We start from the raw sequence: 21,865 nt of genomic DNA on the forward strand, positions 1-21,865 counted from the left end.
CTGAAATTTCCTGGCTATTTTCATGCTAACAGAGGTCTAGGGGCTATGAAACTACCATATAAGCTTCAAAACAGTCGATCCACAGACAAATGCACACTGCCTGCATAAAGTAGCTGTGCCTTTTCACGTGCCGTTGTGACTTCTGTATAAATGTGATGTCAGGACTAATCAGTCCCACCCCGAGCACTGCCCACCGTCACGAAACTACATCACTGCACAGGCTTCCGAACAACATTAATATAAGAGAACAGTGGTTAATGTTTATTTATTCAGAAATACCACAGCAATTTAGTTTGACCTTAACCGTCTGTTCTGCACAGTTCACAAGTGACCGCTTCGTCAATCCGGCTCAGCTCAATGCCGGTTTTTCAAAGAAGCTCCTCCTCAAAAATGCTGCAGTCCCTACAGTTCATAGTTTTACAAGTTTACCTTGGGCGTCAATTGCAGCATGTTCTCGCGTTCTGTGGGCATCCTTGCAGATTTACCACAAGTACAACTTTTACAGAAAAAAGTAACATTTTAGAAAGAAATTGTAGCACGTCGACTTACTGTATCAGCAGGAAATCAATAGTTACATGGCTTACTGCATTCGGTGTCGGTCTGCTAACGTTACATATTATAAAGCAGTTAAGTGTTTCAAAATCAGTGTATAACTAGCTATTAACGTACATATTTTGGAGATTTAAATCGAATTTGTCAAAAAAAAGTCTTGAGTTTGTTTACAGACAGTTTAAATTAGCATTAACGTTAAATATGCGTGCACTAATGGTAATTTTAATACTCTTACAATAATGCCGAAAGTAAGGAGGTGGTTGTCTCCTGTCGTCGCCGATTCGGGATCTGAGTCTGGCTCGAACATAACATTTATCGGCCGGATAACATTTCCCTCAGCAATGTCCATCATTACAGGTGTTTTATTTAATTTACTTATTTATTACTTACTTGTGAGCATCACCAAGCCACAGCACACTAGTGCGTCACTCAGAAAACAACAGGCCAATCAGAAGAGAGGCTCATGAATATTAATTAGACAGGCCAAAATCGACCTGTTCTTAGCAGAGCTCCTGAGAAAGTAGCTATAAAAATATATCAGGATGGTTTTTGGTACTTATACCGCAAATATATATTCTTAAGGACATCACAACCTAAAATAAAACTTCAGAAAGGTGTACAATATGGGGCCTTTAAAGAAATCTTGAACTTGCAGTACCATCATATTACAGCATGAGTGCTGCAGAGCTGATGACAGCAGCAGAGAGACTAATGCTGTATTATTAGCGTCATTGGTTGCTGTATTGGTTTATTTAGGAAGATGATTAAATGATAGACATCACTTGAAGATTTTTAATTATTGACCATCCCTTTGTGGCCAGGTATAGTGAATAATCTGCTAGATTATCTACTAATCCAAATGTTGGTGTTGGTAAGATGTTTTACTGTTTTTGAAAGAAGTCTTTTCTGCTCAACAAGGCTGCGTGTATTTGATCAAAACAGTATAAACAGTAATATTGTGAAATATTATTACAATTTAAAGTAACTGTTTTCTATGTGAATATATTGTAAAGAATATATTTCAGCATCATTACTCCAGTCTTCAGTGTCACATGATCCTTCAGAAATCATTCTAATATGCTGATTTGCTGCTCAAGAAACATTTCTGATTATTATCAAAGTTGAAAACAGTTGTGCTGCTTAATATTTTTGTGGAAACCATGACATGTCAGGATAATATAATTTCGAACATAATTTATTTGAAATATAAATCTTTTGAAAGAATTTTTAAATGTCTTTTCTAAGTCCTTGCTGAATAAAAGTATTAATTAATTTACTGACCCCAAACATTTGAATGGTAGTTTATGAACCTGTTGTTGACTTGAATGAGAAAACTAGCTGTTGAATAATGTTAATGTTTGCTATAGCACTGGTTTGCAGCAGCACTGAGAATGCAACATGTATGTGAGAATTAAAAGGAATCCAAGCATTTGCGTTCACGTATGGGCCTAATGTTTGCAGTTGAAGAAACACTGCTGTGCATTTCGAGGTTGGGAAAGCTAGCAGCCCTCCACTAACGTTCGATCATTAAGAGTGAAAATAGCCTGTATTGGCTGAGGCTGAAGCACAATCACCTCACCGCAGGAGAAACCGACACGAGCCGCTCTCGGTGTGGGCGAGCGAAGAGCTCAATTCATTACGCAGAGGTTAACAAGCTCCTATTGAGCTAATGACTCTAATGGATCTTTGATATCAACCCGCCACAGTAATTCTGCTCTAATATCTCTGTGGTGGAAACTTTACTGTCATAATCACACCTCGGATATTACTCGGGGTCAGAGCGTGTAGTTATTATGGGACCGGCTGCTCTAAACACTGTCGTGGAACTTTATCGAGGGGCCTTAATGTGCGACAGTTAACGTTTATCATAAAAAATGATGGCGTGTGAGAGAGAAAGAGATTTAGAGAGAGTGAAAAAGAGCAAGAGAGGTATAGTTTATGCTTTTAATTTGATTTTCACTCTCATGGTTGGTTCAAGCCTGTCTTTGTTCGCCGGCTAGCTCCCTCTGGCATCGCTATGTATCTCTATTTGGAGTGGTGTAATATCGTTATGAATCAATTTCATTGTTCATTTTGGCGATTGTGAGTAAACAAGGTTAAATCTGTTCCATGCCATGAAATGCTGGTGTGTAATCGACTCATAGTGTGTTTGATGAGTGTTTTGTGTGTCTGTGTATATATAGTGCATAAGATTCAAAATGAGACCATTATCTGGTTCAAATAGAAACTACTACTGTGGTTTTTGTCTCGTATGGTCTAGTTTAGAGTTGACATGAAACTGAAGGGCGGGACTTGATTTTGTCCACGGGGAATTGATTGGATGGTTGTGGTTTGCTATTGGTCAATCTCATATGAGTGACAGGTTGCTCCGCCCTCGTCATCAGAGAAGAGAAGTGATGTCGCTACAAGGAGGCAAAGTTATTGTGATTAAAGATTACAAAGGCACATGAATTAAAAAAAATATATATATTAATGTGCATGGATACATTATTTATAATAAATATTGCAATATTCCATAAAAAACGCAACTGCATATTGTTTACGCAATATAATGCCATTCAGAAACACATTCACAAAGTCCAGTAAGTTTCCAGTGATCTCTGGAAATTAAGACTGATCATTTATTATGTGGTGGCTGATAGTACTAGGACAAATATTAAATTAATTTAATTATTTAAATATTTAAATATCAATTAATTTGATCTCATATAAAAAAAAATCATGTATAATAATTATAATTTGAAGAAAAACAATTATATATGATAAAGTTTTAGAAATGTAATAATTTAAATACAGTATACTGTATGAAAAATGCTGCACAGGGACTAATATAATAATTTTAAATGACAATAAAAACAAATCCTAAAATCTGAGTTTCAATCAATTAATTGAAAAGGACAGATTAATACTGATTCACTGAAATCGAATTTAATTTACTAAGTCTTTTTTGGGGGGGAGGCTTTTTGAAACAATATTTGAAATCAGAGACAGTAATTAAATATCGTGTTCTTAATGATCTCATACTCCAGTATATACAATACTGTTCAAAAGTTTGGGGTCGGGAAGTACAGTACAAATATACAGTAAAAACAAGAACTGTTTTCTATGTGAATATGTTGTAAAATGTAATTTATTCCTGTGATCAACGCTGAATTTTCAGCATCATTACTCCAGTCTTCAGTGTCACATGATCATTCAGAAATGTTTGTGATAATTATTCACATGCACAATAAGCGAATAACACAGAACCGTAAAGAGAGTGAATGGTCCAGATTAATATGCCGTGTCTGTGTTCTTGACAGACGTCCCAAAGAGAAATTCAGCAGGGATTCAGTTCGGTGCCAGTTTTAAATTCATATTCACAATAATCCAAAACAAAAGCGTGTGTGCTTACAGATCTTATTGTGAATGCACCACATTCCATTATTGCTGTCATTGATTTTCTGCCTGTTTTTATATGTGTGTGTGTGTGTGTGTGTGTGTGTGTGTGCATGTGCTTTTACATGCTTTGTGTGTCTTTTTATGCTTGCAAATCAGTGCTGTATTGAAATTCATCCAACAGTCTATTGTTAGGGGTGTTTTTAAGGCACCATTACTGTTGCTACTGCTCATAGTGATTTGAACAAACCTCTTAATGTTAAGGTTCAGTGCGTTTGAGCTCCAGGTATGAATAATTCCTCAAATCGTGTGTTGTAGGAGAGGAGTGCTGTTACTTTACTAACTTATAAAACAATAAAACAGGTGAAAACATCAAACAGACTTACATTGAAGGAGGAACCTGTGTCTAGAAAATCACAGAGACTTGACCAACAAGCAACCTGTCAGTTTTGCACTACACACTTTTTCTTCAGAAATGTATATTTTTTCCGCAATTAATTCAGCTCACTAATAGTCACTTAACATAAAGGCCCCTATCTTGCACCCAGCGCAATTGACTTTGAACACCAACTCATGTATCATTCCTATTTTGCACCCGACGCACAGCGGACTTTTCCCTCCACGCACGTCGGTAAACTAGGAAATGAGCTTGCACTCCCGGGGGCGGTTCAGCGAAAAGAGGAGGCGTGTTCCGGCGCAAACGTTCCCTGATGCTATTTTGCAGTTTCAGAAAACAATTCTGCCACAGACCAGGAAAACCCTAGTCTAAAGTCAGTGGCGCGTTATTCAGATGCTATTTTAAGGGCGCATGCTTGGCCATAATGTAGCGTGTGCACAACGCGCATACACTTTGCTTCTCTCATCTACACACAGACGCAGCAGTTCCCATTTTTGCAAACCGTACATAATTACAAGGAAAAATATTCCACATGAGGGAAATCATTGTGGTGTCCATGAAGATGTGAAAAAATAGGCATAAATCTAGCTTACACATTTACCCAAATGACTATACGGCTGTTTAACCGAAGCTAATTTGGGTGTGTTTCTCCATCCCCAATGTCACTTCTCTGTGTTTTACGGCCCTGACGAGAACGTCGGTCTCCTCGGCTGTGAACCGCTCCTGGCGTGCGTCTGGCAAATCCGCCGTTATAATAGCAATCCGCCATGGAACAAGCGCGCCTGCTCTTAAAGGGAATGTGAGATGACGCTCTGATTGGTTTATTTCACGTTACGCCCAAACCACAACTATGAGTAATGAAGCTACTTCAGACCAACCCAATTTAGATTTGCGTCGGGCGCAAGAGTCATTTATCCAGCCGGTATAATAGCAACAGCGCCTGAGATCCGCCCACAAAGTTACTTGCATTTCGCCTTTGATTCTTGCGTTTCAGATCGTTAAAATAGGGCCATAAGACTGTGTTTTGTAGATAATTTCAGCATGAGGTACGCTGGCTATTTTTTGCAAACTTCATATTTTAAAGGTACACTATGTAACTTTTGGCCCTCTAGCGGTTAAAAAAATATATAAACTGCTTAGATTTTGTGGAAGAACATTGTTTTGGTTGTGCTTCGGCTCTGACTGTGTGGATGAATATGGTTATACGACTGCTCATAAAACATTCACAGGCTTAAGAGATATAACCAGTTTAGATGGAAAGGATCTCAAGCTGACTATCTGAAGACGTTACTGTATCTTTACCCGTTAATAGACAAGCTACTTTCTTGAAAATAAATTCCAGCACAGCGCTACAACAACCATAATGAAATGAGCCTTCACAATAGATAATGCTTTACAGTGAACTCTGTTAGAGAGCTATATGTGTCAATTTATCTGTTCAGTTAAACACCTTACTTATTAACCTGTTGATTAATAAAAACGCATCTCTGTGCTGCTTATACAACATTTCAAATCCCTCAGTTCTCAACATCTCCGAAAAGCCAAGTCAATGTTGATTCTTGTTTTATTACGAGCTCTGTCACGTTCTCTTTTTCCCTGCAGACTCTCCTCTGTTTTTTTTAAAAGAGTGATTCCTGTAGGTTTGAGTTTTAGCTGCTCCTTGTCAAACTTTTTCACTCGTTGTGACAACTAACCTATACCAAAAATGTCAAAATAGCCGAAGCAACTTTATGTCGAGACATGCATGGGCAAGTGACGAATACACAATTTCCCACGAAGACCATCCCGACAGGTCTAAAATATAAACACTTATAACAGGCTTACCGTAGTGAATCAGGGTACGACAAAAATGCGTTTTGGATGAAGGATTGATGATGCATTGATAGTGTACCTTTAACATCATTTTTAGAATCTCTAAGTTACTTTGCTAGAATGTTTAGCATGCAAATTGTAAGTGACAGTGACTGTAATATTTGCATGCTCTTTTGCAATTGCTCTATTTACTTGATTTGTGATTGATCTTTTCTTTCTTCCATTTTTCTTAACTTTCTAAGCCATCTTTCTCTGCAAACACACCATGTAGTGTTTCTCAGGCACGGCCGACAGAAAACAAGTGTTTTGAGATGTGAGTGTCATTATAATAGAATTTAAGATTAAAACTTTAACATGATTCTTCTGCTGCCTTGCAGACACTGATCTTTCCTTAGGGAATGCAGATTGGGTTCCCTGTTTGTTTTCTGTTTTAATTTTCATTATCTTAATTAGTATTTCTGTCTTGTTTTCCAGTACAAATTATCTGAATTAAATGAATTTTTATTTTTACACAACTTAATTTGTGGAACTTATTAATTGATCTCGACACGAAAAAAACATTTTGAAGTAAAAAAAATATAAGCCTCATTTAAGATATATATTATAAAACCTATGCAATTTTGCTTCTCACATACATGTACATACATACAGGTTTTTTTGCAGTGTGTGTGTGTGTGTCTGCATTGAGTTCTTGACTGTAAAACACAGTTTAGATCATCATTCTTCACCTCATCCTGTGTGAATCCTCTTTTATAGCTGTTTGACCATGAGTGATGTTTGTTTAAACATTCATGTGTGTGTCTTTTCATTCTCATTTCACGTATTCTGTTGAAGGCTACAGGTTTCTCCCATTCACATCCAGCATTCTGCACCAAGTGGTGCCATAAACACACAAATCCCCTAAGCACTAAACAAATACACACAGAGGAGGGTAAGTGTGAACTATTGATTTCTATCATGGAAAATTTCATGGAGACATTGAGGGGTTCATTATTTATACATGTACAACAGACATCTCATCCAGAGAGTTCAAGTTATTGGAGCAGGATTGGGCATGAAGCTGATATTTTTACACATTTTACATTAATGCATTTGACAGACGCTTTTATAAGCGACTTTAATTGCATTCAAACTATGCAGTTCATCAGTTCGAACCCATGACCTTGAGATTGATAACGCCACGCTCTGCTGTTTGAGCTACTGGAATGCTTTTTTACGGGAATGTTTACACAAAATTCTTGTCTCCTCTTTGGTTAGAAACATGAAAAGAATTGTTCTTGGCATATTTTTCTAGATATGTTAGAAAAGCAAACACAGCCATCCTGAGGCTTCTTTGATCAGTTGACACTCTCAAAACTCATGCAACTACACTTTCTTTGCAAATGCTTCTAATGCAGATATTTACGTTGGATTGCCTAGTTTAGGATACATGAAAACATTTTATTTTAAATGTGCAATCAGATTTTATTCGGTTTGGCAAAAGTCTGTGCTTGTTCTCAAAAAATGTGGATCAGACGTTACGCTCTGCCGGTGTGAGTCTGATGTGTGTGTGTGTGTGTGCAGGTTTGGTGGTGAGGGAAGCACGGATTGAGATTTCCCGACAGCAGGTGGAGGAGTTGTTTGGTTTGGAAGATTACTGGTGCCAGTGTGTCGCCTGGAGCTCTGCAGGAACAACCAAGAGCCGCAAGGTGCACGTCCGCATCGCATGTGAGTATAAACACACTCACACACACACACGAGTCTTTGCTCTGTCTGCTCTGACTGCAGGAGATTCACAGACTCTTTGGCTTCATGTTTATTGACACGCACACACACACGGTCTGTGAGATAGTCTGTAAGCTGGCTGAAGGTAATGGAGCATTTATGCAGATCAGAGACTGCAGACAGGAGACAGTCTGGAGCACACAAACACACACACACACACACACACACACACACACACACACACACAGGGGACTGTCTGGACATCTCTTTATGGTCTTATTAATCTTGTTAATTTCCTGACGTTCATCTTGAGTGTGTGTGAGTTAGGAGCAGGTTAGCTGTGCGGCCCAAGGACACTTCACTCTCCCTCTGTCGTCTCGGGCTGAGTGTGTGTGTGTGTGTGAGAGAGAGAGAGAGAGAGAGAGAGAGAGAGATAGAGAGACACGGAGACTGTAGCTGACTAGCAGTACAACACAAGAAACTTCCTCTCTTGGGGATTCTTTCAGATGGATGGATGGATGGAAGGACGGATGGAAGGAGGGATGAATGGAAGGATGGATAGACAGACAGATAGATAGATAGATAGATAGATAGATAGATAGATAGATAGATAGATAGATAGATAGATAGATAGATAGATAGATAGATAGATAGATAGATAGATAGATGGATGGATGGATGGAAGGACGGATGGAGGGAGGGATGAATGGAAGGATGGATAGACAGACAGATAGATAGATAGATGGATGGATGGATGGATGGATGGATGGATGGATGGATAGACAGACAGACAGACAGACAGACAGACAGACAGACAGAGAGATCGATAGGTATATAGACAGCTGGATAGATGGAAGGACATACAGAAAAACGGTTGGATGAATGGATACTAGATAGACAGACAAGCCCTTATTCATAAAGGAAGTAAATAATGTCTTCATTCATTCATCTAAAACCGGTCGTATGTTTCAGGTTAGACTAGAGTGATTATAATGAGCTTGTTTTAAATTAGTGCTATAGTTAGCTTTTATTAAAAACAATATATGTGAATAGAAAGTCCCCATAGATATATTTACATAGAAGGTGTTTGTGTATGTGTTGACTCATTCAGTCATGGTGTGAGCAGAGGTGCATTGTGGGAACTCTCAGCTGGGTTATTTTACGGGTGATTGAGCAGGGCAGAAATTTCTCTTTTTCACACGCCAACACACACAACGATACAAACACACTCGCACAAAAGCACACTCCGCAGACATACGGCCGCTATCACAGAGAGAGGCGAACATGACAGGAGGATTGAACAAGATGATAGATTATCTCACTGATTCACCGCCGACCACAAATTTACTGCCCAGATAAATTTATGTGAGTTTCTGACACACAAGCACTGTCCAGTGTGTGTGTGTGTGTGTATGTGTCAGTGGAGATGATGGGTTCATACGGATCACGAGTACACCTCTTTTTTGCAGTTTTGTCTGGATGGTGATGGATGCTTGAATCTTCAGGTCGTTGTGAGCAGTGTCTGTGCTCAAAAGTTCAGGATATTTTTGCATTATGAAGAGAATGTTATCCACAAGTCACAGTCACAGTCGCTGGAAAACCATGCACGTCATTTGAATTTTGGATAATAACTTGGCAATTATGTACAGCTTATACAGTTAAGCTGGGAAGCTACTGCATATGATAAGCTGCATATTTGATTAGTGACTTTAAATATTTTATATATTATTAGTTTAGGATCAGTAGATAGTGATAGATATTTTACCTAATTATTTACTAAATATTATATATACATATATATATATTATATGACTTAAAAATATATTTTAGATTTTATGAGTTTAGAGTGTATGTATGAACAATGTGTTACTTTTGATTAGTTTTATAACTAAATATTTTATATATTATTAGTTTAGTGACTTTTAATAGTCATAGATGTTATATTTGATTAGTGACTTTAAATATTTATATTTTATATATTACCAGTTTAGAGAATGTGTGTAGTGATAGATGTTATGTTTGATTGGTGTACTGACTTTAGAAAATTATATTTTATATCTTATTAGTTTAGGGTCTGTGAATAGTCAAAGATGTTATATTTACTTTAAATGTTTTATATTTCCAATATTATTAGTTCAGGGATGATGTTTAGTAATGAGTGTTATATATATAATTAGTTCAGTGACTTAATACATTATTTATTAGTTTAGGGACAATGTATAGTATAATGATATATGTTATATTTGATGACTTTAAATACCGCTGGACATATATGTGATTAGTTGAGGGACTGTGTGGCAGCTGTGTGAAGTCGAGACATTATAATTATGAATGAAATAGGAGTGCTGTTATACAGGTGTGTGTGTGTGTGTGTGTGGCTTCAGCTCTTTTCAGGATATTAATGCTGTTTAAGATTTGTTGCTGTTGCAATGTAGAGCACTAAAACTATGAGTTGAATGCATTACCGTACGCGCACACACTCGCACGGACACACATCCCCTCTGAGACGTGATTTATTTGCCTATTACCTCGATCAGTAATGTGAAGGAAAACAGACATGCACAGTTTGTGTGTGTGTGTGTGTGTGTGTGTGTGTGTGTGTGTGTGTGTGTGTGTGAATGAGCAGAGTAGTAAAAGGCTAGACAGGCTGAAGATATTTGTCTCATGCAGACATGTGTGTTTTATGTCCAGTTGAATGGAGGAATCGCAGCGGACACAATTGAAGGTTCAGGGTGAGCAGCAGCTCTGGGTGAAATAGTTAAATATTATATTTCTTGATCTGAATATTTTTACAGTGTTTTGACAAGTGAAATAGCTCAGGGGAACATCATTTCAATTACAGGCACATCAGCTATTGCTGCGAAGTAGATTCAGAATATTTTATGCAAAAATTAATGTACAGTCAAATGTAGCTAAAAATGCTCAAGGTAAAAAATTGTCATATTCTCAATCATTTTCATTATATGCATCATGTACACAGTAACAAAAACTAAAAAATAATCAATATTCATATATTATATTTATTTTATGTATGTATGTATGTATGTATGTATGTATGTATATATATGTATATATATATATATATATATATATATATATATATACATATATATATATATATATATATATATATATATATATACATATATATATATATATATATATACACATATATATATATATATACATATATATATATACACATATATATACATATACATACATATATATATATATATATATATATATATATATATATATATATATGTATACGTGCAAAAGCCTCTATGTGCCATCTGAAATTTTCTTCTAGAATGATCATTTTTATCTAGCTTGTATGTTTATGTTCAGTTATTTCACTTTAATGGCAATGAAAATTACCTATTAATTGTCATTAAAGTGAAATTACTGAACCTAAATATACGAGCTTGATAAAAATGCTCATTTTAGAAGAAAATTTCAGATGGCACTTAGAGGCTTCTTCATATATATATTAAATTTATATATTACTATATTATTTTTATGGGGAGCATCACATTTTTATTTATTATAGTATTATATTAAATATTATATAAATTTTAAATAAAACACATTGTAAATGTTCAATATGTGTATGGCCGAGAACAGAAATGAAATCTTACCTTCACAAAGCTCACAGAGCAACAGAAAGAAAGACATTACTCACACGTCTCTGCATTTACAATTCACAGGTTCACACATGAGGTGTTAGATGGATTTGAGGAAGACTAGATGAGTTTGGCCTTCTCTCCGCGAGACCTCAAGTGTTAAACACCCACTCACACACACACACACACACACAACACATATGAGCACGGAAAGACACAGAAACCGACAGGGGGAAATAGATATTCACACCCGCACGTGAACATTATGAGAATACAGTGAATGAGTACAGCAGGTCATGCTCTGACCTGAGAATATGGCAGATGCTGGCGTCATTCACACACGACGAAACCAATCACACACTATCAACTACACAGACAGCATCACAGTGAGATGAAATTCTGCGCTTATTATAATTGTCTGGGTTTTTTTTTTCTCATATAAACCTGGAAATAAGCTGGAAGTTTTATAAAAAATAATATAAAAAGCAAAATGAAATGTAAGAAATATTCTGCACTATTTCCAGGTGAATAATGAAATGTAAGTAAACGAGTCTTCTCTCTGTCTCCATTCTCCTCAGTCTTGAGGAAGACGTTTGAACAGGAGCCCTTGGGGAAGGAAGTGTCACTCGAACAGGAAGTGCTGCTGCAGTGCCGCCCACCCGAGGGCATTCCACCTGCTGAGGTACACACACACACACACACACACCTCACATGTGTCAATACTGTACAGATCATCTTTGCCTATAGGGATAAATGTCAAGCTCTATCTTGTGTCGCCAACTGTCGAAACAATTTTATATAATTAAACATCAAATTAAACAATATATATATATATATATATATAAAGATTAAATATATAAATATATAATACATATATATATATATAATTAATTAATAAAGAAATATATATAATTAATCAATTAACTAATGTTAACAGATACAACTTTTGATTTTAATGTATTAGTAAATATTGAAATTAACATTAAGATTAATAAATTCTGTGGAAGTATTAGTTTTAGTTAACATTAACTAATGTAATTAATAGGGCTGGGAAAAGATTAATCGCGATTAATCGCATCCAAAACAAAAGCGTTTGTGTCTACATGATATATGTGTGTGTGCTGTGTATAATTATTTTGTATATATAAATACACACGTATGCATGTATATATTTAAGAAATATTTGCATGTATATACTGTATATATTTATATATAATTTATATTATATAAAAATTTTTATATTTTATATATAAATAACAAATATTTCTGTGTATTTATATATACAAAATGTGTGTGTATTTATATATACAAAATAATTATACACAGCACACAAACGTATATCATGTAGACACAAACTTTTATTTTGGATGCGATTAATCGCGATTAATCTTTTCCCAGCCCTAGCAATTAACTAATGTTAACAAATGAAACCTTTTTGTAAAGTGTTACTCATACATTTAATTAATGATTTAAGTATAAAATTAGTACTTAAAATGTGCTAATTAATTTCTAATCTTCCTAGTTATCTAAGAAATCAGACATTGTTCCTCTTTTGTATGCATACATGTAAATGTAAAACATGTTAAATAATACCTTTTATGCCTTTTTAAATGTTCAACTTTCTTTAGTGTAATGTTGCTGTTTGAACATGAAAAAGCTCTGCAAAGTTATAAAGCACAAAGCCATTCTCTATATCAGTGTCACTGTTTCTGAACTCCCTGAAATGCCTCCATTGTAGTCGTGAGTTTTCTTCCGGGAATAAACACATCACAATATTCCTCATTTAAATCATTCCCGCCCAAGAAGTTTGATTAAGCGGAGCAATAGCACAGCTGTACATAAAATATTGCAATATTTTATATTGCAAATCAGAGCTAGAAGAAGACAAATTGTTAGTGCGAGTCTCGCTGACTCATCTGTGACCAGGACAGCGAGTCTTTGTGGTGTATCGAGAGCTCTGGAGTCCAGGGTAATGTCGGCATACCTCCAGTCCACATAGGATGAACCGCATCCAACAGGAATAACCGTCTGCACAAGAGGAATCTGTCCTGTCTGACAGGGATGTCCAGGTACTAACCCGGATCAGATCCAAAAAACGTAAAACCACATCTGCCCAACTCACTGCAGAATTAAATGCGCACCTCGACTCAAAACTGTTCATCAGGAAACTCCAGAGTCAATATTCATGGTCGGCTTCTATAGCCAAACCTTTGATCACTCGTGCCAATGCCAAATGTTGGTTTCATTGGTGCCAACAGTGCAAATCCTGGGCTGTGGACACACTTGTTCTCTAATGAGTCCACCTTCAATATCTTTCCCACATAGCTGCAAACTTTAGACCATTACTGTATGTTGTAGTTGTGTGTGTGCACATGTTGAGCTTGTCTGTCATCATATGTGTGTTTGGAGCCGTCAGAGTTCTTTCTGCTCCTGACTTTGACCCGGAGGTCTAGGTTTCCCAGAAGACCCGTAAACGACAGCTGCGGCTCCCAGAGGACACGTCACACACACTTACGCGCACACATACAACGAAAACACACACACACATTCGGCCGAGTAAGTTGAGTTGTGAAGAAGAGCCATGTGAATTCCACCGAGTGCTGCTATATCTCTCTGTTCCGCTCGCTGACTCCGTCTAGACTTAAAAAAAACCTTGCAACGTCCCAGGATGTTCCCGGAGGGTGCTGGGAATACTACGACCCCGGTCAGGATCCACATTTCCAAGTAAATATCATTTGCTGTTTCTGAACAATGCGAGCGACTGACCTCTCTCTTGACCGGGCGTACTTTCTGAACACCCACAGCGTGAGCCACAGTCGTTCGGGAGCCAGAACGCTTTAAAATAACAGTGCGCTCCAGCAGAAACTGAGATCCGGCCAATCACAGAGCCCTCATTAAAAAAAAAAACACTGTTTCCATGGCGATAGAAAATATACATACAGGTTAACCTGGACTAACCAGCAGGCCATAGTTGCAGACGAAGACCTCCACTTTATACAGTCACAATTATATTCTTGGCCTCTGACACACACACACACACACGTGTAAAGCATAATACAGTGGCTGGAGTTTATATACTGAGGGAGCGATGAATGGTGTGCTATTCATAACATCCGTAAAATCTGCAGAAACCATCAGAACGCGGTGGGAAACACATATGCAGATACACTTGAAACACTCTAGAGATGCACATAAACACACACACGATTGAGACTCAAACTGTATTTCATGCTCGTGTTGTTGAAGCTGCTCTGTAATTGTGGCTCCACGCTTCTCATAATTTAAAGTAGTTAAAGTAATTTACAGTACAGTCCATGTAATTAACAGACAATCACAGAGACTGAACTTAGTCTTATTAGATTTATAGGTATTCCTTAACACACTCCATTAAACACTGGCAAGAAGTCTCTTACTGTACGCTCACCAAGGCTGTATTTATTTGATCAAAAATACAATAAAAACAGTATTGAATTACATTTTAAAATAACTGTTATTTAGGATTCTTTGATGAATAGAAATTTCAAGAGAACAGCATTTATTTGAAATAGAATATGTGTGTGTGTGTGTGTGTGTGTGTGTGTCTGTCTAATATCAACGTATTTGCATGTCACTAGGTTATATAGATTTAAAAATTAATTTTGTTTACATTTACTTTTGATTAAGTTAATTATGCATTTTCTTAGTAGAGGAGACCAGAGCTTGTTGTCAAACTTTTTACTCAAGTGAATATTTCTCAAGTATATATTTGAAAGTCAATTTCAGTTTTCTTCATAAAGTCATTTCCACTGTTATTTCCCAGGACAAAATGATACAGTTCATTAAACACATGCTTGCTTTATAGCATGTAATATCGGGGCATGTTGTCACACTAAATGGAGTTTTTGTTTGTTTTTGTTTTTCACAAAGGAAACCTGCTATTAAACAGGCTAATAGTATTTATGCACGAAAAACATTTATGAAATACAAAACTATATAAAACATACAAAAACATTGCACAATTGTTTCGGCCAAAATAAATAGCAAACGTAAAATACATGAAATTACAATATATAAAACTCATGTGACAACTTGCCCCAATGATACTGTGACAACCTTAGTTTGGACTGCAAAAGTCACAAAAAATAAAATAATGATTTAATTATAATGTATATTAAATATGAATTATAGATTGTTTAGATTAAAAAAATAATAATAATCTTGGTGTTATAAAAGTAGCACGCGTTTGTGTAATTGGACAGTTGACTGGTAACAACTAGCCCTGGTCTCTACTTTCCTAACTTACCGTGTCGGGGTTGAAATATTATAGTAATTGCTTTTCCAGTGTCTATGCTGGTTATGACTCTGTTTTTTTTGGATCATTTGTGGGAGAATATAATTTAACCGCATACTTTACACTGCTACTTGATGGGGAAGAATAGCTTGTTAGCAGAAAAACTGCAGTATTTGAAAAACAGCTAAGCTGCTGTCACACTACTGACAGTAAAGTTAGCAGCCTTGCTTGTTTTAGCTTCTCCTCAGCGCTTGTTCCACACACACACGTTCGACAAAAAGCTGCAAAACAGCTTCCAGCAGCGTGTTTGATGCTTCTGCAGCCTCACTGTTAATATCTCCTTCATTAGCTCAGAGCAAAAGCACTTTACTGTGTTTTATGCTAATGAAGATGGAGATTGTTTACGGTAAAAGACTTTTATGGCAAGCCATTAATTAAATGTGCCGATGTTCTGTATGTTGGTAATGTGTCAGCACGTGTGTAAATTTTGAAAATGCATCTAGAGATGGAGTGAGTTATTATGTCCGAGTCGAGTTAATGCAGTACACATGCTGACACGCACATTTTGACATGTATGCGTGCACACGCCAGGACAAAGTCATAAATTAACTGTATCTATCTACGTGTCCGTTGACCAGTAGCATTTTAATATGGCTTGAACCTGTTGCAATTTATGCATGAATACGAGTTATATGAAATATAAGTTCCCAAACAGGTTCTACCATTGCATAAGATGTTAAGACTTGTTTTCAGAGAATGTATCTTTAATGCAAGTATATTTTGTTGTACTGTGCTGTCAGATTTTCACAATGTTTTTAAGTAAAACTAAATTTGCTACAGTAAAAAAACAAAACAAAAACACACAGTTGTTTAAAAACAGTTGTGCTGCTTGATTTTTTTTATTTTATTTTTATTGGGACCATAAGACATTTAATGCATAATTTTTATTATACTAGTAAAAAGTAATGCATTACAATATGGTGTTACTCCCTATTTTTGGCAACTGTAAAACAGTTTAACTTTGCTATGCTTTACCCATTTCACTTGGGCCTTGCAACAGAACGGGTCTCTGTTTGCGCTCGGAAAAGAGCGCGGAGCAAAAATGCCACCAAAATTAATAAAAATGCCCCCCAAATTTAAGATACGGGCAAAAAAATGTATTAATATTTATACATAAATTAATAAAATGTCCTCATATGAGTTCTTGCTATTAATATTTATAAAGGATATAGCTAGTTAAGCAATACCACACGAGCAAGAGTGCTTTTGTCCGTGTGTGTGTGTTTGTGCGAGGTGTGTTTAAGCTCTCAAGTGAGCGCAGAGGTCAGGAGGAAGTGTTTTCCTGAGTGTTTCAGTATTTATGTGTGTGTGTGAGTGCTGAAGTTCTTTAACATGTGGCGGCCGTGGGGAAGTGTGTGTTCATTATGCAGGACTCAAGGGACCAATCGCGCACGCTAAACACACCTGATCTCCATGCTGACCCGTAACCGCAAATCTGGCCCTGCTGTCTGCAGCTGTCATTCATCTCAACACGCTTTCATTCTCCTGCTCTCTCGGTTTTTCACTCTCCCTTTATGTTTTTTCATCCCTCTATCCATTCATAAACCCAACCGTACCCTTTTCAGGCTATTTGTGGACATTTTATTAATATTACTGTATACTATACAAATTAGAGCTGTCAATGAATTTTTCAAATCAAATGCACTAATTAAATGATATTCTGATTAATTCATCTAATTATTTGAATTTGAACCGTCATTACTTTCATAATAGATAAACAATATACAGTGAGGAAAATAAGTATTTGAACACCCTGCTATTTTGCAAGTTCTCCCACTTAGAAATCATGGAGGGGTCTGAAATTGTCATCGTAGGTGCATGTCCACTGTGAGAGACATAATCTAAAAAAATAATCCAGAAATCACAATGTATGATTTTTTAACTATTTATTTGTATGATACAGCTGCAAATAAGTATTTGAACACCTGAGAAAATCAATGTTAATATTTGGTACAGTAGCCTTTGTTTGCAATTACAGAGGTCAAACGTTTCCTGTAGTTTTTCACCAGGTTTGCACACACTGCAGGAGGGATTTTGGCCCACTCCTCCACACAGATCTTCTCTAGATCAGTCAGGTTTCTGGGCTGTCGCTGAGAAACACGGAGTTTGAGCTCCCTCCAAAGATTCTCTATTGGGTTTAGGTCTGGAGACTGGCTAGGCCACGGCAGAACCTTGATATGCTTCTTACAGAGCCACTCCTTGGTTATCTTGGCTGTGTGCTTCGGGTCATTATCATGTTGGAAGACCCAGCCTCGACCCATCTTCAATGCTCTAACTGAGGGAAGGAGGTTGTTCCCCAAAATCTCGCAATACATGGCCCCGGTCATCCTCTCCTTAATACAGTGCAGTCGCCCTGTCCCATGTGCAGAAAAACACCCCCAAAGCATGATGCTACCACCCCCATGCTTCACAGTAGGGATGGTGTTCTTGGGATGGTACTCATCATTCTTCTTCCTTCAAACACGTTTAGTGGAATTATGACCAAAAAGTTATATTTTGGTCTCATCTGACCACGTCTTTCTCCCATGACTCCTCTGGATCATCCAAATGGTCATCGGCAAACTTAAGACGGGCCTTGACATGTGCTGGTTTAAGCAGGGGAACCTTCCGTGCCATGCATGATTTCAAACCATGACGTCTTAGTGTATTACCAACAGTAACCTTGGAAACGGTGGTCCCAGCTCTTTTCAGGTCATTGACCAGCTCCTCCCGTGTAGTTCTGGGCTGATTTCTCACCTTTCTTAGGATCATTGAGACCCCACGAGGTGAGATCTTGCATGGAGCCCCAGTCCGAGGGAGATTGACAGTCATGTTTAGCTTCTTCCATTTTCTAATGATTCCTCCAACAGTGGACCTTTTTTCACCAAGCTGCTTGGCAATTTCCCCGTAGCCCTTTCCAGCCTTGTGGAGGTGTACAATTTTGTCTCTAGTGTCTTTGGACAGCTCTTTGGTCTTGGCCATGTTAGTAGTTGGATTCTTACTGATTGTATGGGGTGGACAGGTGTCTTTATGCAGCTAACGACCTCAAACAGATGCATATAATTAAGGATAATAAATGGAGTGGAGGTGGACATTTTAAAGGCAGACTAACAGGTCTTTGAGGGTCAGAATTCTAGCTGATAGACAGGTGTTCAAATACTTATTTGCAGCTGTATCATACAAATAAATAGTTAAAAAATCATATATTGTGATTTATGGATTTTTTTTTTTAGATTATGTCTTCACAGTGGACATGCACCTACGATGACAATTTCAGACCCCTCCATGATTTCCAAGTGGGAGAACTTGCAAAATAGCAGGGTGTTCAAATACTTATTTTCCTCACTGTATATTATTATGATAATTTCACTTTACTTTAGTAATTTAAAAGTCAATCGTATACTTTTTCCAGGTGCACTTTACATTGCAAAATTCATAAAAACGATTTCTCTTACACTTACAAATCAATGTGCGACTGTACCTTTAAGAGTTTCATGTCGACGACCTCTTTGCATGTGAAATGAATGACAGGCTGCAATTGAGTTTGCAAAGCCGTTATATTGTGACAGATTCATGAAACAATCCACTGCATTTTAGCTTCAATATGTTCTGTTTAGAATTTTGAGTTCTGAAAGTATGTGATCACACACAACAAACTCTTTCATTTCAGGAGATCAAGGAGAAAGAATATGAGGCCTTAAAGGGTTTCCTTCTCCAATACAATAAATAGTTCCTATGGCCTTAATGATTTCTTCATGTATATTTCCAGTCATTTGTTTTAACAGCGAGTGCCTGTAGACAATTAATATAACAAATAAGAGTGGTGATATGAAATGTTACACACAGAGCTAATACAGTGTGTGTGTGTGTGTGTGTGTGGGTGGGTGTGCGTGTGTGTGTGTGTGTGCGTGTTTGTGTGTCTCTGTGGAGTTTGTGATCTCTGGTGGTTCTCGGTGCATCTGTGTTGTGATTAATGACCGTCTCTCCCCTCAGAGAGCAAGACACCACACAATAACAGCTCAATACATCTCTCATCTCATTTCTCCTCTGTTCTCCTCTCATCTTAGTTTTCCTATTCTCTCTTATTGTTCAAAAATGGCTCTTTCATAACTCAGTGGAGATCTAATGGAGTTTTTAGTTATATTTAATTTAGGTATCTTATTGCCTAAGATATTTCTTGTGAAATTCTTTAAGAGAAGTAAAGATAGGAAGAAATAACACCATTTGCTTTTTAAAAAATCTATTTAAACTCCTGTTTGAGAAATCATAGAGGTATGAAAGACAACTTATGTGTTCTGGATGGTTAAGTGAATGGCAGCAGAGTCCAGCCGTACTTCTCTGTGATATTCTAGTCTCTAGCTCGGGTCTCTCCTTAATTGTGTCTGTGGGATTTTTATCACGTGTTTTATCATCCAGCAGGTGAAAATCATGTGTCTAATCACTTAGTAAAAAAGGAACAGCGCTCCTCTTTTCAACAACACATGATTGGAGGAATCATTCATATCTGGAGCTCAAAATTATAGTGACGCTTGCCTATGCAAACACGAGGGATTAATAGTTGGTTTAATGGTTTAATACACTTGTCAAGTCATCTTCATTTATATAGCGCTTTTAACAATGTAGATTGTTCCAAAGCGGCTTTACAGAGATACAAGGATACTTGTCACATGAGACAACATACAGTGTGTGTGTGTGTGTGTGTGTGTGTGTGTGTACCTGTTTTTCTATCCCGGTGAGGACTTCAACCTGAATGCACACAGACTCATGGGGACTCGTGTCACAATGGGGACCTAAATTGAGGTCCCCATGGGTAAACAAGCTTATAAATCATACAGAATGAGTTTTTTTGGAAATGTAAAAATGCAGAAAGTTTTCTGTGATGGGTAGGTTTAGGGGTAGGGTTAGTGTAAGGAGATAGAATATACCGTTTGTACAGTATAAAAACCATTAAGTCTATGGAGAGTCCCCACAAAGATAGTAAACCAGACAAGTGTGTGTGTGTGTGTGTGTGTGTGTGTGTGTGTGTGTGTGTGTGTGTGTGTGTGTGTGAAAGGTATATATAGCTTTGGGCCTCAGTGACATGCTCCGATGGCCCAGTTCTGTCTGTTCAATGGCCCCCAACCCTCCTTGAATCTCTGTGTGTGTGTGTGTGTGTGTGTGTGCGCGTGTGTGTGCGTGTGCGTGTGTGAAAGATAAATTTCCCATCCGCCCAACTGCACAGAGGAATTTTTCCGCTCCTGCGTCTTTATTTAAGTCGTCGGCAGAACTTTGATGCCAACACAAAAGAAACAGACTGAAAGGCTGTATCTGCTGAAATATTAACGCAGTCATTTGCTGTTTCCGAAACACACTCAGATCTCCACACACCTCTCTGACCTGAGCAGAGACACCGTACAGGGATCAGAACATATGAGCTTTACCACAACAGAAAGGAGATTTGAGAGCTGTGTTCTCAATGGAAAACATGCATACTGTGTAGTATACTCTATGTTTAAAACGTAACGATACACATTTCAAACTGCCATGTGCAACATTGTTTTCACATGACGTCACTACAGCTTTGACCTGTGCTTCATATCCTGCACATCTAGAGAGTTATTAGTTGTTGAAGTTCACACTTAACAAATAATCGGATAGAGGAAAAGAGAATTTGGCTTGCTGATCTCTGAGCTCAGAGTTTGGCCCGGACCCAGAGCTCTACCCCGTATCCCTGGCCCGTATAGGAATAATAGAGAGTGAGGAGTCGAAGAACGTATGTGAGTCGGCCATGAATTTATGTGTATATATATATATATATATATATATATATATATATATATATATATTCATGTTGGTTAGATAGATCAGTAGATCATCATATAGCTTGAGAGATAGACAGGACAGAGAGTGAGAATTCTGATGTCAAATCAGACTCAAGTCTACTGATAATATACACTATGTTTCAAAAGTTTAGTCAATAATGTTTTTTTAAGAAATTAATACTTTTATTTAATAATAAGAAATTCTTGAGCAGCAAATCTGCATATTAGAATGATTTCTGAAGGATCATGTGACACTGAAGACTGGAGTAATGATGCTGAAATTCAG

The 21,865-nt window shown here is 37.2% G+C and overlaps 1 protein-coding gene across 2 annotated transcripts in view; it reads left to right on the forward strand.

The window, feature by feature from the left end:
* Positions 1 to 21,865, forward strand: part of unc5ca (unc-5 netrin receptor Ca) — a 137,764-nt gene that overhangs the window by 58,554 nt on the left and 57,345 nt on the right. For both annotated transcript variants that reach the window (XM_084113752.1, XM_084113753.1), the window contains exons 3-4: positions 7,703 to 7,846; positions 12,048 to 12,151. In XM_084113752.1, coding sequence (XP_083969878.1) covers positions 7,703 to 7,846; positions 12,048 to 12,151 — 248 coding nt within the window. The remainder of the gene's footprint in view (positions 1 to 7,702; positions 7,847 to 12,047; positions 12,152 to 21,865) is intronic.

The sequence above is a fragment of the Abramis brama genome, assembly GCF_963993115.1.
Source record: "Abramis brama genome assembly, chromosome: 5".
Lineage (NCBI taxonomy): Eukaryota > Metazoa > Chordata > Actinopteri > Cypriniformes > Leuciscidae > Abramis > Abramis brama.